The 26701-nt window shown below is 43.3% G+C and overlaps 3 protein-coding genes and 1 long non-coding RNA gene across 8 annotated transcripts in view; 2 read left to right on the forward strand and 2 right to left on the reverse strand.

Annotated features, from left to right (window-relative positions):
• The window catches only part of numa1 (nuclear mitotic apparatus protein 1), a 47319-nt gene extending 26965 nt beyond the window's left edge, over positions 1-20354 (reverse strand). For 3 of the 5 annotated variants that reach the window (XM_042062933.1, XM_042062930.1, XM_042062931.1), the window contains exons 1-6: positions 10368-10397; positions 9062-9118; positions 8798-8883; positions 2278-2354; positions 1619-1713; positions 1163-1237 (exon numbers count right to left, since the gene is read on the reverse strand). In XM_042062933.1, the coding sequence (XP_041918867.1) occupies positions 1163-1237; positions 1619-1713; positions 2278-2354; positions 8798-8883; positions 9062-9118; positions 10368-10382 (405 nt within the window). In that variant the 5' untranslated portion in view covers positions 10383-10397. Of the gene's footprint in view, positions 1-1162; positions 1238-1618; positions 1714-2277; positions 2355-8797; positions 8884-9061; positions 9119-10188; positions 10276-10367; positions 10398-20151 lie in introns of those variants that run through there. The other 2 variants (XM_042062932.1, XM_042062934.1) reach the window with 2 other exon arrangements.
• Positions 1-20367, forward strand: part of LOC121683356 — a 23772-nt gene extending 3405 nt beyond the window's left edge. The window contains exons 2-3 of the long non-coding RNA XR_006022754.1: positions 8065-8071; positions 20288-20367. This is a non-coding gene — a long non-coding RNA (uncharacterized LOC121683356). The remainder of the gene's footprint in view (positions 1-8064; positions 8072-20287) is intronic.
• On the forward strand, positions 10932-16159 carry lrrc51 (leucine rich repeat containing 51). The gene is made up of 4 exons (XM_042062969.1): positions 10932-11189; positions 12683-12888; positions 13720-13868; positions 15875-16159. Exons 1-4 carry the CDS (start codon positions 11138-11140, stop codon positions 16011-16013), a joined length of 546 nt encoding a protein of 181 aa, XP_041918903.1. The 5' UTR covers positions 10932-11137; the 3' UTR covers positions 16014-16159.
• The window catches only part of lamtor1 (late endosomal/lysosomal adaptor, MAPK and MTOR activator 1), an 8911-nt gene continuing 1734 nt past the window's right edge, over positions 19525-26701 (reverse strand). The window contains exons 3-5 of the mRNA XM_042062970.1: positions 24794-24871; positions 21146-21269; positions 19525-20530 (exon numbers count right to left, since the gene is read on the reverse strand). Coding sequence (XP_041918904.1) covers positions 20438-20530; positions 21146-21269; positions 24794-24871 — 295 coding nt within the window. The 3' untranslated portion in view covers positions 19525-20437. The remainder of the gene's footprint in view (positions 20531-21145; positions 21270-24793; positions 24872-26701) is intronic.

Genomic DNA, 26701 nt, shown 5'->3' on the forward strand with positions numbered 1-26701 from the left:
TACATAGACACGGCCTCATCAAACTCCGCCCTCATGACCTCATCACACTCCGCCCTCGTCACACTGCGCCCTCATGACCTCGTCACACTGCGCCCTCATCACAATGCGCCCTCATGACCTCATCACACTCCGCCCTCATGACCTCATCACACTGCGCCCTAATCACACTCCGCCCGTCACACTGCGCCCTCATGACCTCGTCACACTGCGCCCTCATGACCTCATCACACTGCGCCCTCATGACCTCATCACACTCCGCCCTCATGACCTCGTCACCAGAGACGGTTGATAAAGCGAGACGATTCATAAGAGGGTAAATTCTGGCACGTTGTGACGTGGGGTTCGAAGCAGTCACGCCCATTTAGGAGTCTAGCGGGAGGTCCAGTGTCTATGTATTCCTATGGGAGAAATGAACATGTTCACGGAATATGACCAATCCCTTAGCCCTACATTCAGCCATGTAAGTTTTGAACCCATTTTCTAGAAGCCACATGTCTCCCTAACATTCCGACATTGAAATTGTATTTTCCAAAGAAATAACTAAAGACAAAAATAGCTTTGTTCGTGATCTGTCACTGTCTCCTCAAAGCTCTGGTGCACAGCCACCTGTTCTCAGAGGCTCTAGACTGAGAGATGGTTGATAAACTAACCTAACATATTTTTTGCTAGAACTAGTAGACTACCACAAAGTTGCTGAACATATGTTACTTCAGGTTTGTTTGCAACAACATATAAGTTTAACCAAAGTTCTTAGCTGCTAGCTAGCGAACATTCCCATTCACTTTCCGTTTACTGTGCTAACGTTAGCTAGCTAGCTAGCTCGGTTAACGGGGCAAAATGAAATTATTCATTCCGTGTCCGAAAGAGTGTTTCATTGGCATCACACACAAACAATGACTGTAAAATAGTATACAAAATTATATGTATATGTTATTATTGCTTATTCAGAGAAAAGTTTATGTTTTGACACGCCTTTTTAAGAGTCCGGAACTAGTGCCATTTCGTTCCACTGGTGAATCGTCTTATGATTCATCTTAGTTAACTATAGAATCTTTGTCGTCACACTCCGCCCTAATGACCTCATCACACTGCGCCCTCATGACCTCATCACACTGCGCCCTCATGACCTCATCACACTGCGCCCTCATCACACCCCGCTTACCTCTGTGTCATAGTCCAGGCTGTGCATCGGGAACAGCGACACTGCCATAGAGTGGTGGCACAGAAGGAGCACCACCTACACACACACGCGCACACACACACACACAGGAGGGAGGATATTATTATATTATTATGGAAAGGATGGCTTTCTAAGGTGCTGACGAATCAGTTTGACACTGACCGTGACTATACTTAATTTGATTGGATGATCTTTTTTGTTTACACGTTGCTTTAGTGATAAGGATTTCAACTCGGGCTGGGGGCCACTTGGAGACGACAGGAGTGCAATACCGTGTTTCACCAAATTCACTAAATACAGTTTATGGGGGCGCTGTTCTACCTTGGCCAGTTCCATGTCAGCATGAGGGTCATGTTCTACCTTGGCCAGTTCTAAGTGGGTGTGTGGGTGGTGTTCTACCTTGGCCAGCTCTAAGTGGGTGTGAGGGTCATGTTCTACCTTGGCCAATTCCATGTCGGCGTGGCTGCTGAGGGCGTCCGTGATCTTCTCCCAGCTGATGGAGACGCCACATCCAGCAGTAAATCTGCACTGTTCTGCAAACACACACACACGCTCATCAACACTGTTCTGCAAACACACACACGCTCATCAACACTGTTCTGCAAACACACACACACACACGCTGATCAACACAGTTCATCTGCACTGTTCTGCAAACAGCACACACACACACACACACACACGCTCATCAACACTGTTCTGCAAACACACACACACACGCTGATCAACACAGTTCATCTGCACTGTTCTGCAAACAGCACACACACACACGCTCATCAACACTGTTCTGCAAACACACACACACACGCTGATCAACACAGTTCATCTGCACTGTTCTGCAAACAGCACACACACACACGCTCATCAACACTGTTCTGCAAACACACACACACACACACGCTGATCAACACAGTTCATCTGCACTGTTCTGCAAACAGCACACACACACACGCTCATCAACACTGTTCTGCAAACACACACACACACGCTCATCAACACAGTTCATCTGCACTGTTCTGCAAACACACACACACACACACTGATCAACACAGTTCAGAACACACACGTTCCTGTACTCCTATTCCATCTGTACTCACTGTCCAGGAAGTCCGCCACCTCCTTGAAACGCTCTGCTGGCGTTTGATCCACAGAGGATACTGCTTCTCTCCCACCACTGAGACACACACACACACACACACACACACACACGTTTACAAATTGACAAAGGTGTATATTACATGACATTACAGATGGAGTATTTTGGGGAATGGATGTAGGTGTGAACAGAATGTGTGTGTGTGTGTGTGTGTGTGTGTGCGCGCACGCGCAAGTGCATTTATCTGTACACCAACTGTGTAAGCAAATGTGTGTGTCCATAATTGAGTGATTGTTTGTGTTTGTGTGTGTGTGTGTGTGTGTGTGTGTGTGTATGGTTATGGGATTTGGCAGACACCTTTGTCCAAAGCATATGATTGAACGTGTGCATAATTGAGTGAATGTGTGTGTGTGTGTGTGTGTGTGTGTGTGTGTGTGTGTGTGTGTGTGTCCACCCATTTTCGGACAACATTTTATAACCTTTCCATGACTTTTCAAAGACCTTGAATGAATGTTCATGGTTATTAGTGGCATAGAATTCCAAAAGTGCTTTAATTTACTTTAAGGCACAGGTAGGCCTTTCTCGAACATGTGTGTGTGTGTGTGTGTGTGTGTGTGTGTGTGTGTGTGTGTGTGTGTGTGTGTTAGGGGTGGAACGGTACATGTACAGTATTTGCATTGAACCGAAACGGTACGGTTTACACGGAGAATACACGGTATAAAAATAAATAAAATTTGTGCGTGAATTAATTAAAGCAATGTAGAACTACTGTTGGATACGCGAGTTCATTAGGGACACCTAATCTGTAGTCCGGCTTTAGCTCTGTGTAGCTCTCATTGGCGCATAGGTAGCCGAGGTCCGCCTACGTAGGTTACATGTTTTTGTCAGGTCAACGGTCGAGTGAGTCAGTCAGAGACAGCAGCAGCACTAAGGACGGGTATGATGAGTCAGTCAGAGACAGCAGCAGCACTAAGGACGGGTATGATGAGTCAGTCAGAGTCAGCAGCAGCACTAAGGACGGGTATGATGAGTGAGTCATTCAGCAGCAGCACTAAGGACGGGTATGATGAGTCAGTCAGAGTCAGCAGCAGCACTAAGGACGGGTATGGCGAGTGGTGGCGGCCCACAAGAGAGGTCTCTCTAAGATCGCAAGTTTGGGAAAACTTCGGTTTTCCAGTCAGTTACAGTAGTACAGGCGAGAGAGTGGTGGATAAGACTGTGTTGGCGTTGTTCAGTAGTTGTTGGGTATGTGAGTGGAAATCCATTGAACATGCTAACGCACATACGACACCATCACCCAGATAGGTAGGTCTACCAATCACTGGAACGAGATAAAAAACATCCCCCTACAGGGCTTCACCAGCCTCTAGATACACATACCAAAACATACGACATAAAACGATTTTGTAATGATGGAAAGTGGTGTAAACTGTGTGGTGATCACCTTTATGTGAGGGCAACTTGTGTTGTGCTCTCACATGAAGAGCTGGTGTAAACTGTGTGGTGATCACCTTTATGTGAGGGTAACTTGTATTGTGCTCTCACATGAAGAGCTGGTGTAAACTGTGTGGTGATCACCTTTATGTGAGGGCAACTTGTGTTGTGCTCTCACATGAAGAGCTGGTGTAAACCGTGTGGTGATCGCCTTTGAGGGCAACTTGTGTTGTGCTCTCACATGAAGAGCTGGTGTAAACCGTGTGGTGATGACCTTTGGGTCATTCCACGCCAACTCAGCCACCCATGTACATGACACCTCTCAGATTTCGCTGAAAAGCCGGAAAATATGCCTTATGTTACCAAACAAAGGAATCTGAAGTTTCAGGTCAATATCTCAAACGGTTTGCCCGTGCCGTCCATTTGAAATTCGGGTGCCACGGCCCTAATTGACACATTAGAATTTCACATTTCATCCTTTGCCATTTTTGGAAGCCCATAACGTCTGTTCTAATAGTGGTAGAAGGCTGGAAACTGGTGTGGTAGTTCATTGTAGCCTGTACTACACAATTCTGGAGGCAGAATTAACATTCCTTACTGTTTAGGTGAGAGGTGGGTCACCAAAGTCCTAAAAAATGTTGACGGCATGTGTGATTTTTCACTTTTTGGGTGGCCGTAGAACCACGATTAATGATCATATTTATTCTAAACAGGATTATTTGTTATATTTGGGAACTTTGCTCTTGCCAAAATTAATTTGAGGGTTATGGTACCACTGGTGGGGGTTTTATGGGGGTCCAAAAACCCTTTCCGGCAAAGGTGACTTTTTTTTTTAACCCTATATTTGGACCCCCAAATAACCATGTGGGCATTTGATGATCCTAATGGGATTTATACCAGATAAAGATACATATTTGTTCTTTCTTTTAATGAAATAACATTTTTGACTATGAACCTCCATAATATGAATTTTATTCCTTATAATGCACCATTTTGGACATTGTTTCCAGAAGTCTAGAATGTAGATCAGGGAGAATTTAGTGATGATAAAGCATGAAAATAGTGGAAATAACTTAGTATTATGCTCAGTGATGGCAAACAATTATATATTGAGATTGTCACAGATTAACCCCTTATCCCCCATGAAAGAGACCCGCCATCAAACTTTCAAACTAAATAACAAGAATGTTACATAGTGTAAGAACACTACAGATAAAAGGGAGTTTTCTCTGCCACTCTCCAACTAAAATTAAATTGAAAATTAAATGGAAGTGTCTTTAAGTGTTATCCAAGAAATTGTCATGGTCATTTTGGTCAAGTTTGTATTGGCGAGCACTGCGTCCATAGATGTCTGACACAACAAATTATATGTTGGAATGGCACCCAACAGGGGACCTGTCTTTGGTCTGATGGCCATTTAAGGATGTTGTTGACACACTTCATGAATTTCACAAAAACGTCACCATGTTCATCTGAACATTCAACAATGTTTCCAATGAACCAGTCATCATCATCATAGATACAGGCAATGTATTTTCCTAGCTGGAAAATTGAGTTTTGTGGCTGATCTGACTGAGTGTTCTGCCGGGTGTTCTGTATCCAAGCGTTCTGAATCAAATTGTTGTCCTGCATCGGCATCTGTGAATATTGTATCCTGTGATATTAATTTCATCCATATCTTATTTTTGGAAATTGGTTTAAAGCAATGATGTGATCGTGTTCCACTGATCGTTTTGGCTGAGGCGTAACGTCTCTCCAATTCGTATGTTTCCTCATGTTTTTTAATATCTTCTGCACTAAAAAAGAACAATGTCAGATCAGCCACAAAACTCAATTTTCCAGCTAGGAAAATACATTGCCTGAATCTATGATGACTGGTTCATTGGAAACATTGTTGAACGTTCAGATGAACATGGTGACATTTTTGTGAAATTCATGAAGTGTGTCAACAACATCCTCACATGGACATCGGACCAAAGACAGATCCCCTGTTGGGTGCAATTCCAACATATCATTTGTCGTGTCAGTGTGCCAGACATCTATGGACGCAGTGCTCGCCAATACAAACTTGACCAAAATGACCATGACAAAATGATGACACTGTGAGGAGAAAAGACACATAGGGTACGGGAAGCGCACGACTGTCATAAACGTAGGCTATATCGATACTAATACAATTAGGTATTGTGAGGTTTCTAATTTCAGGGTATTGCGATACTTTTGCAGTATTGGTGCACCATGCACCACTAGTCAAAGTAGAACAACCGCTTAGTTAGATGCGAGTAAAGTCTAGGCGCTCAACCTTATGACATTAGGTTAGTGTGAATTTTGTCACCTATTTTTAATTTAGTCTTAGTCTTGTGACGAAATGTCCTTTTTAGTCTTTGTCATATTTAGTCATTCAAATATCATTTTTGTTAGTCAAGTTTTAGTCTACTAAAAGTCTCGTTATTTTAGTCAAAAGAAAACTAAAGGTATCTTAGTCAGTTTTAGTCAACACATTTTAGTCTTTTTTTTTTATAACAAATTATTTCTGATTACCATTTCAGTCAAAGTGTTTCACACATCTCAATTTTCCAACAATATTGTGTGTCCACAGGGCTACTCGTCTGTTATAATTACTCATTCTGATTTTTTGTCAGTCAGTATGTTTACATGCACAGGTAAGTCGAGCTATAGTTATAGCTCGGCTGGGATTTGGCCATAGACAGTATAAGATTTGACTGGACCACTGTCATATTCGTAGACCATTGTTTCTCAAAGTGTGGTCCGGGGATCACTGGTGGTCTGCAAGCTATCCCAAGTAGTCCGCAAGCAGACATGGTAAAATATAATATAGATGAGTTGTTTGCAATATTGAACCAACTTGTATGTAAAAACAGTTCTGCAACACTGTCTATGTAAGATATGCCAGGTTAAATCATACAGTATGAATCCACACAATAAGCAAAGTGCAAAGACAATAAGCAAGGTGGTTCAGTGAGTAGGCCTATTGTGTAGACTAATTATAGGCTACTGTTGAAGTAGGTCTAATCTTTTTTTTTTTTAGCTAGGGTTAGTTAAGTGGTCCTGAAACTGAAAAAGTTTGAGAAACACTGTCATAGGCCAAAGTATTAATGTTTTACTCCGCCTCGCTAGATGGCGATATGCGCCCAAACACAACACATTCCCCATCTTAGCCATAGCTAACTTGCTAGCGAACTTTCCATATTAGCTTACTTGCTAGCAAACTTTGCATCATCAGTCTAACTAGTTAAATAGTTGACATTACATGATGAACATTTTCGTATGGACATTCTGGGGGATGTTAATTTGTATGAGAGAAGCTTCAACTTCTGGGTATGTAGCATTGTGGCATAAAGCTTAGGTAGTTATCTTGCTAACTCTGGCAGAAATCTCCAGTGTTCTTGTTCCATGTAGTTTCGTGTTGCAGCCACAGGGTTGCAGCAACAGCACGTAGACTAGCCTACAGGAAAGCTGTTGCGTATGAACTCATTCGGAATATTTTGAAAACATAACAGCTAGATATTCTGTCTTCTCATTTTGTAGATGAAAATGAAGAGATTTTATCTTAGTTTTTATTTCATGCAAAACATTTTAGTCTTTTTTCGTCAACAATAATGCATCTTAAGATAGTCTTAGTCTTAGTCAGTGTTTCAGGACATTACTGACGTCTCGTCTTAGTCATGAAAAAAAAAGTCGTTGGCGAACATATTTTCTCTCGTCTCGTCTGACGAAACTAACACTACATTAGGTGCACCAGTGCGACCCAGGAAATATTTTAGTCGCACTGTGGAGCCCTGACCCAGTCAGACCAATAGTATGAAAAATTTAGGAACAGAGTTTATTTACAATGATGCGCATCAAAGGAGAGAGAGCATGACTTCACTTATAGATCCATCAGCTGCTCTATAGACAAGGAAATAGTTAGGGTTTAAGTATCCTTCCAGGCTGACGGGAGATGGCGTTGGTCATCCCATCTCATGTGGACTACACTGAATCAAACTCTGATTAGTGGCAACCTGGCAATCCTGGCTATCTCTAAATAGAGTCACACACAGATATACACAGGGACAGTTCAGATATCATACAGTCATTACGTAGAATCATACTTTTAGTATCAAAGTGACCTACTAATGACAAATGCAGAACATTAAACCACATATTGGAATATTGGACATAATGTTCTATTCCACTTTCTCTCACTGTTAAGTGTCAACGCTAACCAGGCTAATAAACAAACCATGTTACATGAGTAACGTCGAAGGTTAAAGTCACGTGACTTCTAATTGTAGTCCGTTCATGATACGAAAGGCGCAATATAAAAATTATTATTTTATTTTTTTAAAGAAAGCAAAAAAGTTCACACAGTTAGTAGATTATTACTGTAGACACACTGAAAATATTGAGGCAAACTGTAGACCCTTCCATATACAACTAAACACGGATGTTGAAGGTCTCGCCTAAGTGGATTTTTAAAAACTCATTATTCTTTGTAATTTGCACTTTCATAAATGAGAGATGCTGTAGGCCTATTTTTAGTTTTATAGCTGATTGTCTTATTTTGTTTACAAGTTACAGATGGAGTCTGTAGGCCTAGATGATGTGGGGTAGGCTACTTGATTACATCTTACTTTGCACACTTCAAGCTGTTGCAGCTAGCTCAGGGGAGAGATTGCATGACTAAGTAGTAGGCCCTACAGCCTGAGACATTCACAGTAAAAAAATGCCTTTTGCATTTTTGATTTGCTTTTCCCTCCATTGGACCGAACTCGTACCAAACCGTGATGTCTGAACCGAGCTATGAACCGAACCGTGACTTCTGTGTACCGTTACACCCCTAGTGTTTGTGTGTGTTAGACTCACAGCCTGGCAGGTAATATGTATGTATGTGTGTGTGAGTGTGTGTGTAAGTTAGACTCACAGCCTGGCAGGTAATATATATGTGTCGGTATGTGTATGTGTGTGTGTCTCTGTGTGTGTGTGTTTGTGTAAGTTAGACTCACAGCCTGGGAGGTTATATGTATATGTGTCTGTATGTGTGTATTATGTGTGTATGTGAGAGTGTGTGTATAAGTTAGACTCACAGCCTGGCAGGTAACTGGCTGAGCAGGTAGCCATCCCTCAACTCGCAAATCTTCCCAACCGAGTCACCCAGGGCAAAACTGTTTACCTGCAACACACACACACACACACAACACAATGTGCATACATCAACAAGACGAACACACACACACACCGACAGTGGTTTAGGCTGAAAATGCTTGCTCTCCAGCTGTGCAATATAATCGTGTGTGTGTGTGCGTGTGTATGTATGAAACCATGTCTGTTCTGTTGAGTGTATTTATTACCCAGGCCAGGAGAGCCTTCTCCTTCCTCTCGGCCAAAACACAGGCCATCGCTGGAGCCTGCAAACACACACACACACAGACAGACAAGCGCTCAGAGGAGAATAACTTAGAAGGACAAAACACTAACCTAGAATCCACCATAACTATTATGAGAAGACCTTTTAAGGACAATAGTATAATAAGTACCCTTGGATAACAGCGTCAGGCATACGAATCAAACTGAATGTAATGTTTGTAAGTAAGGAGGGACGTTTGAAAGTCATGCGTCGTTACGCAGGGTTTTGTTTACATAAACGGCACATGTAGGTGTCGCCCTATGCCGTGACGACGGCTGAGCTGCCAGGCTGGCATTCTCGGCGTTACAGCTCAACTATCAAATGCTAAGCATTTCCTGTTTCTGCGTGGAAGGTCGCAGATTGGCCATTCCACGATACCATGCCCTAGTTTTGTAGGACACTTTTCCTCCAGTAACGTTATCTATACTTGTGTGCAGTCAGCGCCAGTAGATAACGGAAGCCAGTTGATCCCTAACGTTAGCATCGATAACGGCTCAGGTGAATGAGCGTCAACATATCACAATCTAACGTTACCTTCAACAGTAACGTAAACCAGTTAGTTTCAATACTTGAACTTATGAGACAAAATATAAAGCTACATCGTTCAGCTGTCATTAACGAAAGCTTTCTAAAATACTCTCCCCCAGAGGTATTGGAAAATGTCCGCGAAAAATCAAAGCAAGGGTTAACGTCATGCTATTTTGAACAGGTTACATTAACGTTGTCAGGTTATCATTGGCAAGCTAGGTTGACGTGACATTGGTTGGCAAAAATGGATTCGCAGCATTATAACTACCTGATATTAGCAATGTTACAGAACTTCACTAAAGGCAACTTCCACAATAAACTTAATGTTAGAAGTGTTGTTGGGCAAGCTGGCGTTATACATACAAGATAACGTTAGCTGTGGTAGCTAGTAGACTATGCTAACGTTAGCTATCGACAGTTAGTGTAACGTTACTGAAAGAAATTACATTAGATTGTTCCCCTTATTAAATCCATTTGTACGCGATAAAACACGTTATGAAAGCCAAAGCATCATTTACCACCATTTGGAAACTCGACACTTACCGATGTTGCCGTTTCCCTCAAGCTACTGTAACTCTAACTAGTCACTGCTCCTTCAAACTGCATTTCAAATTTCAGCGGCGTTCGAGGTGCCTCTCCATTGGCTGTACACATGTGACGTCACTTTACCACAAACAAACCGATTGGACAAACCTGTAACCACGTTTTATTTTTTTTCTTACATTTTTCTTACACATTCCTCTTCATGATCTTTCTGAGGAGGCTGAAGAGTTTTGGGGTGGGAACAAAAACCCTGGAGAACTTTTATCGCTGCAGAGCGTCCTGGCTGGATGCATCACAGTGTGGCTGGGGAACCTTTCTTCTCGTCTGCTCACTGCTTCCCTCTGGCAAGTGCTACCGGAGCATTACCACCCACACCACACGATTCAGCAAGTGACAGTCCCCCCCCCCCCACAAACTGTTAGAATCCTAAATGTCCGAAGTCCATAAGGTTTTATTTACAATATGTGCATGTATGACTAGTTTAGCTATGCGTAGTACTGTACAATACAGTCCTTCTTCAACTCCCTTTATTTAAGGTCCCCCTACTGCCCCCCTGTGTTTATTTACCCCTCCTCCTTGCACTACTGCAACTGTGGCACAAGAATTTCGTTATATTGCGAAGTATATGCTTGAAACTTGTTGTGTGCACCATAGACGATTTACACCGTAAATAACATGGTCTAGAACCCCGCAACAATGAGTAGAACGCTTTGTGCTCTAGATTTTTCGCTGCATCTGTCACCGTGGTAACGCTTTGTTGTGGCATTACTGTAGATGAGGGAGATTACCGTAATGTGTGTCGGTGACCGTAGGTTTCCCACGAGGAGACGTACGAACAGACATAAGAACACTCTGTAGTTCTCAGTAAGTGCTCTTTGTCGTCGCGGATTTTAAGGGGGCAGTTTGTTCTTCGCACCGTCTCTAGAGAAGCGCTTCACTGACCTGAGAAATGTTTGGTCCCCCGCTGGACTTTTCATTTAAATGTCTCAGTTCGATGGCAGGTAGGCCTATGCTTCTCCCAAATAAAGGTTTAACTTACAGCTGCAAAACACGCAGCACAGCATACATTTCTGAGGTAGCAAAGAGAGTATCTTTCACTGAGAAATACATGTAGAAATTGGTGGAATGGTATAATTTTCTGCAGATGCAGCTTGTTTTCTTACTTTTGTGTGGTGCTTGTGTTGCGTGAAGTTGTGAGGTGTGTGTGTGTGTGTGTGTGAGAGATGGCCGATGTGTGTGTGTGACAGGGTTGCACGATTTGGAGGAAATATAATTGCAAATGTTCCTGTAGATGGTTATGGGATTTGTCTTTGTCCAAAGCGACACACAAATACAAAAACAACATAATAAAATGTAACAGGGAACAGATTAGAATGTTGATCAAACTATAATTAAGGAGACTAGCAATAATAAACAACAATGTCAATTACGCTTAAATCAATAGCTTAATAAAATAAGCAATGAAAATGAGGGGAAAAAGCAAAATAAACAATAATGTCCATTCAATCAATAATATAAAAACAATGACTTGGTAAGACTAAATTAAGGAGAATATCAATAATAAACAATAATGTCAAATTAATCAACAGCCTAATGGAAATAAAACAATATTATACAAACCATAACGCATAACAAGCGCTTAAAGAACTAAGTGCATGTTAAACAGGAATGTCTTTAGACCCCTCTTAAACGACCCAAAACTACCAGAACGGAGAGCACTGGGCAACTCATTCCACCAACATGATCTTTTCTCAATTACATATTGCAATTTGATTGTGATATAGGCCTGATTGTGATATAGGCTTCATTCTTGAAAACCAAGCTTCAGGTTCAGTATTACAAATTTTGTTTTAAGTTGTGGGACCTCTGATTGGTGAGCCTAGTGCATGAGAAGAACAGCACTCCTGATTGGTGAGCTTGGGTCTGTGTGTGTGCGTCTGTTAAGTTGTGGGACCTCTGATTGGTGAGCCTAGTGCATGAGAAGCACAACACTCCCGATAGGTGAGCTTCACTGTCTGTCACACACAGAGAATGAATATAAAACTCATGTGTGATAAGACCATTGGGACAGAGGTGCAACCTTTGCAATTAGTTTGCATTCGTTCAACTTGCAGTTTCAATTAAGAATCAACTAATTGTGCAGCCCTAGTGTGTGTGTGGTATGTGTGTGTGAGAGGTATGTGTGTGTGTGGTATGTGAGGTGTGTGTGTAGTATGTGTGTTTGTGTGGTATGTGTGTGTGTGAGGTATGTGTGTGTGTGTGTGGTATGTGTGTGTGAGGTATGTGTGTGTGTGTAGTAGTATGTGTGTGTGTGAGGTGTGTGTGTGGTGTATGTGTGTGTTGTGAGGTGGTGTGTGTGTGTGCGCATGTGCGATATGTGTGTGTGATGTGTAGGGTTATGGGTGTCAAGCTCTTTTACGTGTGTTTCAGTGTACCAGCGTGTAAAGGTCTGATGTTTCTTGTTGTGTTCGTGTGTGTGTGTGTGTGTGTGGAGACGTGCTTGGTGAGGAGCCTAACACTGGGCTGCGTCCACTCAAGCGCTCTGCGGAGCGGAAGTTCTGCAGCCGAGCGTTGCGTCTGAACAACAACATCATCACGGAGCTGAGCGGCCTCCACAGCACTGTCCACGCCCTGCTCAGCCAACCACACCAGCTCGCCTGGCTGGACCTCTCCTTCAACGACATCTCCCACATAGACACGGTACCTCACACACCATGTACACCACACAACACACACACACACACACACACACACACACACCACACACCACACACACACACACACACACACACACACACAGACACCACACACACACCACACACGCACATTTTAATGCTTTTATTTAGACCTTAACACAGGAGATTCACAGATCCAAACATTGAAGGAAGTATGTTACACACTTAGGAAGGTCTGATCAGACACAGAATGCATTGTGCTATTTTCATTCTGAACTGCATGATTATAGGTAAACATGGCATCGTCGCTTCCAGATGGATAAACTACCTATTATTGCAGAAATGGAGCAGTACTTTGCAAGTTTTTTTGCTATTGGCTTGCTTAGTCCACACAGTTGCAGTCCGCGTAAGACAAGTTTGTGCACATGCCCAAGACTCCAAAAAACAAGAATAATAATTTTGCATTGAAACCCCATACAAGTGGCTGATATTTCAACAGCTTGGAGTTAAAACAAGTGTCCATGTACAAATCAAAAGAACATACATTTCACACACACATACACACACACACTCACACACTACAATCACACACACACACCACATGGTGTGTGTGTGCGCGTGTGTGTATGTGATGGTGTGTGTGTGTGTGTGTGTGATGGTGTGTGTGTGTGTGTGTGTGATGGTGTGTGTGTGTGTGTGTGATGGTGTGTGTGTGTATGTGATGGTGTGTGTGTGTATGTGATGGTGTGTGTGTGTGTGTGTGATGGTGTGTGTGTGTGTGTGTGAGATGGTGTGTGTGTGTATGTGATTGTGTGTGTGATGGTGTGTGTGTGTGATGGTGTCCGTTCCTCCCCAGGCCCTGATAGAGCTGGAGCAGCTGAGGGTGTTATATCTCCATGGCAACAGCATCAGCAGGCTGGGGGAGGTGGATAAGCTGGGCTCGCTGCCATGGTTACACACACTCACCCTGCACGGCAACACCCTGGAAACCGAGCAGGGATACAGGTCCGTGTGTGTGCATTTGCACTGGAGGGACTGCCCCTCTTATACTTGCTGGCACTGACCTGGAGAACGAGTGTGTGTGCTGTTTACATGTGTGTGTGAGTGTGTCCTGGGGTTTACGTGTGTGTGTGTGCATGCGCATATGAGCATGTGTGTGTGAGTGCTTGAGAGTGTGTGTGTGTGTGCATATTAGTATCCGCCTATACGTGTGTGTGTGTGTGTTGTAGCGTTCGGAGGGGTTTTCTGAGTTCTGAGGCTGTGTGGGCAATATTAGGACAAGAACAAACTGTGTTAACAGAAGATTGGAGCTTTTATTTTGCTACAATTCACTCTTTAGAGTAACTCAGGAAGGGTCAGAAAAATACTCAACGAAACGTTTATAGCTCCGTCTCAGCAAGAGTCATTCATTAAAGTCCTCCAGATAAATCCAAAACTCAAAAGTCCAAAGTCCAAAACTCAAGTTCCAGCTTTCCAGTCCACAAACTTAACCAAAGTCCTTTTAGGCAAGTCTCTCCACTCGGCGACCATATTGCAATGCTTTTTGGGCACTCATCGGGCATCTATTTTGGCAGAAATGCGCGTGCGCAAGGCTTCACGACACCAATCTTGCTCCAGCAGCGAGATCACAACACATGATTGGCACGATGTCTTCACAACACACCACATGATTGGCTCACTGTATTCACAACACAACACACGATTGGCTCAATATATTCACATCACACCACATGATTGGCTCAATGTATTCACATGTCGACGTTTTGCCGCGTTGGCGTTACAAACTAGCCCCATGCATTTCTATGGAGCATTTTTTGAGTGCTGTGTCTCATTAGAAAGTCTGACTTAACTTTCTTTGAGCAGAGTTCCCAAGGCTTCCTCCGTGTGTTCCACCAAGCACACCTTTTGTCGGTCTCCCTTCTGCCTTAAAGATTAATCCCAAACACCTGCACTCCTCCCACTGCATTATGGGAGATGTAGTTTCTACGAAGGCGGCCATCTTGGGACTTCCATGACCTCCTTCTATGGGAATGTACCGTCCGTCCACGACATGTCCCCTCGGGATGCCAGTGTGTGTGTGTGCATATAGTATCTGCCTATACCCCTCCTGACAGGTGTGTGTGTGTGTGCTCTCTAGTCAGCAGGGCAGTGAGCCAGTAGCCATCTTTTAGTGAGGGTTTGGCGGTAGACATCTTAAGGCCGTGTCCACCAAACACGTTTTTTGCACTGACAGCGCCCTCAACCTCATTTTCAGAAAGCTTCGGTCAGTTGTTTATTGTTGCTATGTTACCAAAACCGTCTGCCAGCACGTCTTTTTGGAGCGTTGCCTAATGCTAACTAACTAGCTAACTGAAATGGCAGCAATCGTTCAGGACTCGGCTCACTAAAAATATGACTTCGACCGACAAAAGGAGCTCATTTTACAATAGAATAGGTCGTCCCTCTAGGCTTTGTAATTTGTGTGCAGCAGTGGTTTAACATTTAGTCACATAGGACTTGGCTGATAAAGTTTTCTACTGCCCTTCCTTGATTTTAATTGGCTAGCAAGAGAGAAGTGACATTGACGAGCCCAGCACTGTTCTAAAAGTTGAACAGATTTCCACTTTCAGCGCTCTGAGCGCAGCGGAAAAAATGGTCAGTGGCGAGGGCTTTTTACCGCCAGGGGCATTTAGCGCTGTGGATGCTGAACTTCAAAGGATTTGTATAAAAAATAGCCGTCGCGAACACGCGATTGGTGGACACAGGGCCTTAAGTTGGGGTTCAGCGGTAGCCATCTTTTAGTTCGGATTATGTTTTGTATGTTTTGGTACTTATGTTTGAATGTGTTAGCCTATTGATTACTTAGATTTAAATGTGTTAGCATATTCGTACTCATGTTTGAATGTGATAGCCTATTGATTACATACGTTTGAATGTGTTAGGGTATTGGTTACATATGTTTGAATGTGTTAGGGTATTGGTTACATACGTTTGAATGTGTAAGCATACGTATGTTTTGTTTTGGTTGCCAGGGGTTACGTGATTGCGGCGGTGCCCCAGCTGAAGATGATGGACTTCAGTGCGGTGACCAATCAGGAGCGCCGCATGGCTCGGATCTGGCACCAGCCCGCACACCGCCACAAACCCACCAAGCCCAGCTCAGACGCCTGAGGATCGCCATGGCAACGCGACACAACACCTCCATCATAGCATTCCATTCCTGGGCTGAGAACTGCTAATTCAGAATCGGAACACTGCGGGTGTGTGGTGATGAGAGAGAAAGAGGCCCCAATAAAGTACACTTCACCGGTCCTCCATGACTGTCCTGCCCGTGTACTTACTGCTCTACACTGTGTGTGTGTGTGTGACATGAAGTAGACCTACAGATAAGTCTTACATGCGTGATCTGCCGCTCCTCCTCTCAAATTTGCGTCAGGTCGCTCCGCTCAATTTCGCTCCCCGCTCCACTTCAAAATCCTCCCACTCCAGTGAAATCGCTCCACGCTCGCTCCAATTTAAAAGAGGGAGAAATAATCTACAAACCTTAAACAGAAAACTTAAATCCTAAAGAGCTAAGAACAATGACAATATATTAGAACATAGAACATTTATTTTAAAAGATAGTGACCGATCAATCAGGGCTTTGAACCGATTTTTTTTTTCAATCGGTTCGTTCCGAATAGAAACGGAATTATAACGTTTCCGGTTATGAGTTCCACCAATAAATTGACGTTCCCGAACCGGTTAGAACAAAGAAATACTGTTCCCGGAACGGTTAATTTTCGTTCCTGTCAGCTGTTTAATGCTATAGAATTATGTCACATCTTTCTCATCCAGCTTAAACCAAATGTAATAATATTACAACCATTATTAAATAATAATAATTATATTATTAATAATAATAATAATTAAATAGGCCTACAATTATTTAAAATGTGTAGTTTATTGTTAAAAGAGAAAATGTCCACACAAACGTAACAACATGATTAAGACACGTGGTTATGCCACTCGGGCAACAACAAATTCCAACTGTCGGGGGGAAAGGCCATCCAGTAGGCCTACTCATAACAAGCCATCTGTGCATTAGGCAAACAGAGGTGTTGGCGCCATTTAGCCAAATGTTCGCTAGTCCATCATTAACGTGGAGTCGACAAATATAGCTATTGTTATTGTGTTTGGAATGAGCGTTTTAATTAACGATGGATCGTAATTTACCCAAAGATTGTTAAGGCTCCGCCTTAACAATCTTTGATTTACCCCTTATTTAAGATGTGGAGTGGAGACTTTGTAATCCACCGCTCTCTCTCCATACAGTCAGCGAATGTCTGATGTGATGTCACACAGGAAGTGAACCTCAGCCGTCATGTTAACGTGCGCAGGAAAATAACAAAGATCCTTGATTACTAGCTCCGCTTTAACCCTCTCTGAAAATAATTACTTTTTTTTTTAGGCAACGAAAACTTTGAGGAACGAAAAAAAAACGGTATTAACCGGTTACCATTATTTTTAAATAAGTGTTCCTGTTCCAGAACATAAAAAATAATAACGTTTCCGGTTTCGTTCCTGTTCCCTGTAAAATACAAAAAGTTCCCGGTTTTCGTTTTCGTTCCTTGAACCGGTTCAAAGCCCTGCGATCAATATAGGCAGGATATAGCCTAAAACTAAAGGGATCAGTGGGATTAATTGCCTAAAAAATGGCTGGCATCAAATTCAAAATGTGCTTATATTTTCCATGAAATAGTCAAATCTCTCTCCTTCCGCAGTTGATATATTGTCTTTGACCTTTCAATTAAATGTGGGGTTGACATGATTTGTAAGTCATAGCATTCTTTTTTTTAATTCACATTTTACAAAGCGTCCCAACTTTTTAGGAATTCGGGTTGTGTGGTGTATCTGAAACGATCAAAATCTTTGAAGAAATGCATATGGAGCAATTTTATGTGTAAGAAAGTTATTTATATGAATTAATAATGAATATAAAACACAACATGCCCCTGTGGGACATATTTCTTCAGAATATTTAAGATATTTCAATGGAAACCATTTTTTGTTTTTTTAAATGTTGTGCAACACAATGTGTTTCCATACATTTGAAGTTGAACACATATTAAGGAATAAAAAAAATACATATTCATACAGTACTAATTATGTGTAATAATTAATTAATACACATAAGTAATAAACAAAATATTAATGCAAATATATTTGATTGAGAAATGATAATTCAGGTTAGCTACTAGCTTCCCCCCCACTCTCATCATCTAATGCAGTGTTTCTCAAAGTGTTGTCCGGGGACCATTGGTGGTCCGCAAGCTATCCCAAGTGGTCCGTGAGCAGACGTGGTAAAATATAATATAGATGAGTTGTTTGCAATATTGAACCAACTTGTATGTAAATCCAAACAGTTCTGCAACACTATCTATGTAAGATATGTCAATTTAAATCATATGAATCCTCTGACACAATAAGCAATAAGTGCAAAGACAATAAGCAAGGTGGTCCAGTGAGTAGGCCTATTGTGTAGGCTAATATACTGTTGAAGTAGGTAAAACTGTTTTTTTTAGCTAGGTGGTCCGTGCGTTTCTCTTTTATTGGTTATGTGGTCCTTCGTCTGAAAAAGTTTGAGAAACACTGATCTAATAGACTATATGACACGGAAGGCTGTTTCAGCACATTTATTGCCCATGGAGGGTCATCTAATAGACTATATGCTACAGAAGGCTGTTTCAGCACATTTATTGCCCATGGAGGGTCATCTAATGGAGTATATGCTACAGGAGGCTGTTTCAGCACATTTTTTGCCCATAGAGGGTCATCTAATGGAGTATATGCTACAGGAGGCCGTTTCAGCACATTTATGGCCCATGGAGGGTCATCTAATGGAATATGTGCCACGGGAGGCTGTTTCAGCACATTTATTGCCCTCCATGGAGGGGCAGCAATGTTATACTCTGCTACTTTCGTATTCACAACGCTAAACATCTTGTGCAACTCTTTATTCAACTTGGACACATGCATAAATTGTTCAGCATTTTAACGTGATCATTCTCTAGATTTAACACCCAACCGGGTCCGTGTAAACATGTACGCTAAAACAATGCAGGTGATGGTCAATCGTGCAAATGTTTGTGCTGGATGAAAGCGTTCTAGGAAGTGTAAGGCGATTATGACTATGGATCTGCACTGACAGCAGCTCAATAGCACCCCCATCCCCCATCTAAAACTATGTTAAACTGGCCAATTTCCGCAGCTGTGATGGAAAACATTTCAGCACCACTTATCCTGCCCCATGCCCCGCCCCATGCCACTTATCCCGCCCCATGCCACTTATCCCGCCCCATGCCACTTGCCAAAAGTAGCGTGGGGCAGTAGCGTGGGGCAATGTCATTGGGGCAGTATGGGTGGCGTGGGGCAATTGTGTGGGGCAGTATGAGTGGCAGTACGGTTGGAGTGGGGCAGTATGAGGGGCAGTTGTGTGGGGCAATATGAGGGGCAGTGGGACACCAGTTTCCTCCTGTTGCTACTGGATGAGTGGCGGCGGCATTCTGGTGGCAGAAGCGAGAAGTTTGCAGAAGTTTGCAGACACTTTCACTTTGAATGAAAAGCGTGATGAAGAAACGTAACCAAATCTCTAAGCACAGGAACAGCCCCAACCCCACAACACACCACCAGCAGTCTCAGCGTACTTCCAAATCCTTTAATGCAGAACTCCTTTTCACCAGAGCAAAGAACAGAAATCAGGCATGAGTCGAGTTGAACAGAAGTGATCTGATGCAGGAGCACGAGGCTGAGCAGCACACCTCCTGCTCCAGACATAAAAACAAAACGAGCGCACTGCAGTCGGGCAGCGTTAGAGAGCATTTCATTAATCCCATCGTTAATTACTTGATTAAAAGCAGGAAGTGGATCGGCGGAGTCCCTTTAGAAGCCCGGCGTGCCCGGCCCAGAATGCAGCTCTGTGGGGTCGTCGGCACGCACACGTTAAAAGACCAATAAATAACCAGCTGGGCGGGGCCTGATGCCGCCACGCTACAGGCCGGCTGACCTGGGGGCGTGGCTAAGTGCGTCATCTGACCTCAGGGGGTGGGAGGGGTTAGAACAGGTCAGCTGACCTGGGGGCGTGGCTAAGTGTGTCATCTGACCTCAGGGGGTGGGAGGGGTTAGAACAGGGCAAATTAACTCTGAGGTTTACAGTAATGACAGCGCGCACATGCACGCAAAAACACACACACACACGCACGCACACACACAATGAGAGGAGCCTCAAACACACATGAACAGAAACACATTTGTGTGAACCCTAACACACCACCAGACATCAGAACAACAATCCCTCCAGCACACACTCACTAGGGGAAGGACAAACACAGTGGAGGGGTGTGTGTGCGCTTGTGAGATAGTGTGTGTGTGCATGAACATGACTGAGTCTGATGTGTGTGTGTGAGACAGAGAGAGAGAGAGAGAGAGAGAGAGAGAATGTTGGTTAAGAGTGGCCACCTCTAGCTGGGACATTGCTTGTGGGTGCGTGGGGCTGGAAGGATTGTGGGTAGGGAGGAAACGTGAGGGGGATTGTGGGTAAGGGGGCGTCGGGGGGCTTATGGGACGGCAAACTGCACCACCAGCTCCTCCTTGGCGTCCACCTTGATCTGGGAGATGGCACTGTACGCGTACGCAGCGATCTTCGACACCTAGAGGAGCAGAGAGAAAGAGTCACATGGAGACACACACACACACAAACACCTAGAGGAGCAGAGAGAGAGGGCAGAGGGTCACATGGAGACACACAAACGCACGCACGCATGCACACACACACGCGCCCACGCACATGCGCGCACATACACACGCACACACACACGCACAAACATGCGCACACACACACACACGCACATCTAGATGTCGCCAAGGTGTAATTTTCTATTTCCCCATAACATTTACAAAATCTAAGCAATATGAGGCCAAAGAAATAACGTTAATGTTTCAGCACGGCAGTCTGGAGTTGGCCATTCTGACGGTGAAATAACGTTAATCAGTCCGGAGTTGGCCAGTCTGACCATTTCCGTGGTGAACGACGCAGACACAGGAGACACAGAACTACGAAAGGTTAACATCAACGCACCATTGCGTGAATCGACGCAGAAGCATTAAAACAGCCTGTAAATATCATGTCAGATGTGTGAGCAAGTGAGTGTGTATGTGATAAGATGTGTTTTTTTTGTATGTGTGTACTTGTAGTAGGTTTGCCGTAATTTCAGACCGAACGTGTGTGTGTGTGTGTGCATGCATGCGTGTGAGTGTGCGTGTACCTGTAGCAGGTCTGCCGTGGGTATCAGGTCGGAGGCGAGCACTTGGTGAGGCTGGCTTGTGAGAGAGGGGAGGGGGGCAGGTTTCTTCTGACTGAGCGTGGAGCTCAGAACAGCCAACTTAGTGCTGAAACACACACACACAGACACACACGCACGAAAATACAGAGGGTAAATAAATATGCTTGCTTACACAGATACACAAATAAGTTGTGCATACATTGACCATTGGTAGATGTCTGTGTGTGTGCGTCAGGGCTGTCAATCTTCCTCCATAATCCTGTTCTAATTTCATTCATTAATCTTTTTAATAATCAAATTTAACCATTACTACCCCCAGAGCCATATAGGGCGCTGGCTACCCACCACCATCTGAAAATTCCCACCCACTAAGTTTGGAACTTCCTGTTGATGATCCTCCATTTTGGTTGTAGCCTATCGTTTCCAACCAGCACCATGCGAAAGAGTATCAGCAGTATTTTGTGTAGTAGGCTACACAAAATACCCAAACGTCTTTACGCACCTGATATCATCCATATTTCAAGTATACAAATGAGTGGGAGCAGGTTTCAAATGAGTGATATCCCCGCATTCAGACACGCAGCCCTAGTGCAGCACCAGTGTGTGTGTGTCTGAATGTCTCTCCATCTATGTGTGTGCGTGAGTTATGGACCTCAATGAAAGGTCCCAACATAGATTTAGAGACACACCAGAGGTACGGCTCTAAAATACGGATTTATTAAATGTCCAAAAGCGTAATACGAAAGCGCTGTGGTTCTCAGAGAGCGCTCCTCTGCATGTGCTCTCCCCTGGACTGCAGAGGTACGGGTCTTATAGAAGCATGCCAGGGTTAATTGGAACAGGCCAGGTGTGCCGCATCACAGGTTAATTAATCAGGCACCTGGGTGAAGGCAGAGACACAGAACAAGACAAGACACAAAATAGCCAGCAGGGTGTGCCAAAAATTACCCCCAAAGTAAATCGAAATCTGTCTATGTGTGTGTGTGTGTGTCTCTCCATCTATGTGTGTGTGTGTGTCTCTCCATCTGTGTGTGTGTGTGTGTCTCCATCTATGTGTGTGTGTGTCTCTCCATCTATGTGTGTGTGTGTGTGTGTGTCTCTCCATCTATGTGTGTGCGTGTGTCTCTCCATCTATGTGTGTGCGTGTGTGTGTGTCTCTCCATCTACTGTATGTGTGTGTTTGCACGTGTCCATCTGTGTGTATGTGTATGTGTGTGTGTGTAGTGTGTAGTGTGTGTGTGGTGTGTGTAGTGTGTGTAGTGTGTAGTGTGTTTCACACAGAGATTACGCTAAATTTGCGGGAAGAGGAGACGTCTTTTTGCCGCAACGCGTCTCTGAAAACGAGGTGAAAATTTGCCGGCCTGCTGATCTGTTCACATGATGCGGCATTTTGGGGAGCCAGGAGGCAGGATCAGCTAGCAAATTAAAACATGACGTGCAATACACAAATCCGGCGAAACACGGAAGTAAAGCAGCGCCGCCATTACTGCGTTGCCTTGCTGCTAAGGAAGTAGCGAAGTAATGTGTTGGTCCTGTAGGCGGCTGTAGCAGACGTTAGCTGTTGATGCAAAATCTTCTTCTTTTTCTTAATTTTTATTTAGTACATATGCTGTCCAGTGATGCCAGGAAAAGCGTGTTGTGTGGTCGGCTGTTTTAACAACAGTAAGAATATACAGACCTAGAATTAAACCGTTTGTGAAATTCACAAACCTTTGTTGCACATTGAGTGCCCATGTTTACAGGCTTACGGATTACACAGAGTTCCTTGTCGAGTGGAGGACCAAGATGTGCGTTAAAAGTGGATGAAATACATACGATTAATAAAATAATCCTGAATACCTGTAAGAACATTTATTTTACTGCTACAAGTGGTCGTGGCTAATAGTTATTTGCAACTTCTGAAGCTTGTAATATTAGCAACACAGCTACTAATGATAGCATTCGGCTTATTGTTGTCATTAATTAATACACGTCTTAATACATTATGTTGTCAATAAATTACCTTCATTGGTAAGTTTTGGCCACTGCCTGACATCTACCCGATGTTCCCTTTCACCTGACATTTTTTCATGAGCAGGATCTCCTATTTGATATTCTCTGACAGGATGCTTTCATTGAAAAGCCATTAGAAGGCACCGGCAAGTGTCACATCGTCACACTCCGCAGGCACGCAGTAATGGCGGCAGGCAAGATGGCAGCGCCCATAAAGTTTGCGGCGGATTGGTGTATAGGGGGCGTGTAGAGTGATAGGCGTAGGCCTTATTATGCGTGGGCCTTCAGATGCAGCAGGTGTGTGATTTCCAAAACCATGGCGGGAGAACCGACTGCACTTTGGTTAGCTTGCAAGTGAAGTTGCTTTGCTGTTGCTTAGAATGTTAGATTCTTGCAATGATGTCTTCAGACAATAAAAAGTCATTTGGAAGGGAAATAGAAGAGAAGAGTTGCCCCCTGCATTGGCCGTGATTGCCCTTTGAAAATCAGAGGTTCACAGGCCACTGTGGCCTTGGTCAGTGGCGCCGCCAGCTGTAGTCCTGTACGCACTGTGCGTACAATTTTTCAACGCTTTATTCATGAAATCATTCAATATTACAACAATAAAAATAGCTTGTGTAGGCAACTGTTTTAATTGAAACATGCTTCGCGCACAAATGATGTCCTAGGGCAAAGAGATTGGACATCTCAACATAAGGATACATTAGAAGATGATGATTGGTGTAAACTTTGTCACACAACGTGATAAGCAGTTCTGGCGCTTAAAAACGCAACGTTCCATTCAGTCATAAATCATTAAAGCTTAGTGCTTGTCATGAAAAGAAAACAGTAGCTTAATATTTTTCAGGTGTTTAACAATGGGCGCACTTTTAGCAGTTATGCCGAAGGCAGTGAGATTATTAGGCATTGCATCCTACAGTCACTCTGTTTGGAACATCGCAGTTCGTGTTGATAAGATTCAGTTAATGCGAGTATGGATCGTCTCAAAGTTTGGGACAACCAAACAGCAGTGTAAGCAAAGCAAATCTTAATTGTTAGATTACCATGATTTTATAACAGGCCAAATACAAAATAAATGTTACAAATATCGCCTAGATATCTGTAAGCATTACAATCACAGTTACATATAGGGCAGACAGACGCTCATGAGTTCATGCTTTGTTTTATCGCTGGATTTTAGGATAGCCTATTATGGCAACCGATTGCATTCCAAGCTACAGTCAACTCTAGCAGGCATTAAATGACTGGAGACTGTGAATTTAAAGATTGACATAATGTGCTGTCTCTGCTATTGCTGCTTTTGATCAGTTAGATTTATTTGCAATATCCTGTGGTGGGCTGGACATAGCATTGAAATGCCCGCCCAGATTCCCCTTTCCGCCTTGACCCATTCACACTGGTGCCGGAACGAAAAAACTCGGCAAAATGTCTAGGGGGCTTGGTAGTAAATTTGGCGAGACACTTTGTCCCACCGTTCCGCCTCGGTCTATGTGAAAGGGACAGTCATTCCGCGATTCTGGTACATAAAATCACGGCGATTTTGGCAGTGTGAAAAGTGTGTAGTGTGTGTGTGTAGTGTGCCTATGTGTGTGTGTATGCCCTTGTGCCTGTGTGTGTGTGCAGTGTGTGTGTTCTCACCTGTATTGCCGTGCTTTGTCCATGTATTCATGCTGCTCCATGCCTTGTGAGTCTGCAGCCGACACATCTATGATGCTCCTGGGGAGGATGGAGGGATATGAGAGGATGAGAGAGGTGAAGAGACAAAGATGGAGGGATATGAGAGGATGAGAGGTGAAGAGACAAAGATGGAGGGATATGAGAGGATGAGAGGTAAAGAGACATAAAGATGGAGGAATATGGAGATGAAGACAGAATGACAAAGATGGAGGGATATGGATATGTTACATCTACACACACTACACACACACACACACACACTGGCTACATCCACACTATTCACACACGCGCGCACACACACACGGTCGATTTTGGCTCCAAACGATCACAAAAGTAGTATAATTGAGAAAAACTATTATTTTGCCACATTCCGTTAAGAAAGAGGGTCTTTGAGATCAGCGCACTGATTCACGCTGCTTCTTTAAGCCCCGCCCTCAACAGACCCCTCCCCTCAGTGCACAGGTCACTCAAGCAGTTTTGGGTTGTGTGTGTGTGTGTGTGTGTGTGTGTGTGCAGTCGGTAGCGCCATGAGCCACGCCGACACTGAAACTAGCGCATTCTCTGCTAAGTTATAACTGAAACTAGCGCATTCTCTGCTAAGTTATAACAGTAACTAGCGCATTCTCTGCTAAGTTATAAGAGTAACTAGCGCATTCTCTGCTAAGTTATAACAGTAACTAGCGCATTATCTGCTAAGTATAACTGAAACTAGCGCATTCTCTGCTAAGTTATAACAGTAACTAGCGCATTCTCTGCTAAGTTATAACAGTAACTAGCGCATTCTCTGCTAAGTATAACTGTAACTAGCACATTCTCTGCTAAGTTTGTTATCATCACGGTCAATCAAGGTCACCAAACTACTCAGAGAACTTATAGCAAGATGGCTAATCTTGTCATAAGTTAGAGCACCCCTGTTTGTTTTAATCAGCAGATGACAGCTTGTCTATTAGCTTCTACTAGTGCAAGAGGATAACATTAGGCAAACGCGAACGCTACCATTAGACAAACGCGAACTCTACCATTAGGCAAACGCGAACGCTACCGTTAGATCAAACGCGAATGCTACCGTTAGATCAAACGCGAACGCTACCATTAGGCAAACGTGAACGCTACCATTAGATCAAACGCGAACGCCAACATTAGATCACCAACACTAATTGTTTGCTCCTTCTATCCCATTAGGTTATAAAACATATTTTCCAAGACCTAGAGGAGAAGCCTCTCGGTTAGTTTTATAAGTTGCAAACTAAGCCCTGACGTGCGTGACTAACTTATATATTAGCTATCCAGTAGGGGTGTGAATCTCTCATGGTTTGTTTCATATACTGTATTGAAATTAAAAAAGAATAGTCTACATTTCAGTCAAACACAGCAGCCAAATACAACATATTATTTTTTATAGACTTTATAGATTTTATAAGAGTTATATCTGATTGTTTTCATGGAGCTGTAGCCTTGTTGAGGTAAGACAATACCGAAATAAAATAAAACAGTGCTTAAGACACTCTTGGCCTTTTCTCATATAGCCTACAAGAATAAAATAGGCCTACATATCAATGAACAGAAACCTATAATGCCACAAGTCTGAGTGAATATGAACAAAATAATTGGCTAATAATTTGTGCATTGTTTTAGGAAGGGCCAAATTATTATTTAACATTAAGGAAATCCCTTCATCAAATGTAAGGCTATACTCTACAGACTATCGTTGCTGTTTAGTGTTTAATTTCGCGCTGGATTTTAAAAAACAAGAGTAAAAACTGTAAAACAAACGACCAAGTGCGAGTTGTCACATGCTTAAGTTGCAGTAGATGTATGGGTAATGAGGTCATTTGACAACTTTGGGCAATGAATGTAGTCCAAAACTAA

Source organism: Alosa sapidissima, chromosome 15, assembly GCF_018492685.1.
Source record: "Alosa sapidissima isolate fAloSap1 chromosome 15, fAloSap1.pri, whole genome shotgun sequence".
In the NCBI taxonomy this organism is placed as follows: Eukaryota; Metazoa; Chordata; class Actinopteri; order Clupeiformes; family Clupeidae; genus Alosa; species Alosa sapidissima.

Coding starts and splice junctions, on each gene's coding strand:
- lrrc51 (XM_042062969.1), top strand. CDS start 11,138: ATGTTTGGTCCCCCGCTGGACTTTTCATTTAAATGTCTCAGTTCGATG. Junction 12,889..13,719: donor ACATCTCCCACATAGACACG/GTACCTCACACA, acceptor GTTCCTCCCCAG/GCCCTGATAGAGCTGGAGCA. Junction 13,869..15,874: donor GAAACCGAGCAGGGATACAG/GTCCGTGTGTGT, acceptor TTTGGTTGCCAG/GGGTTACGTGATTGCGGCGG.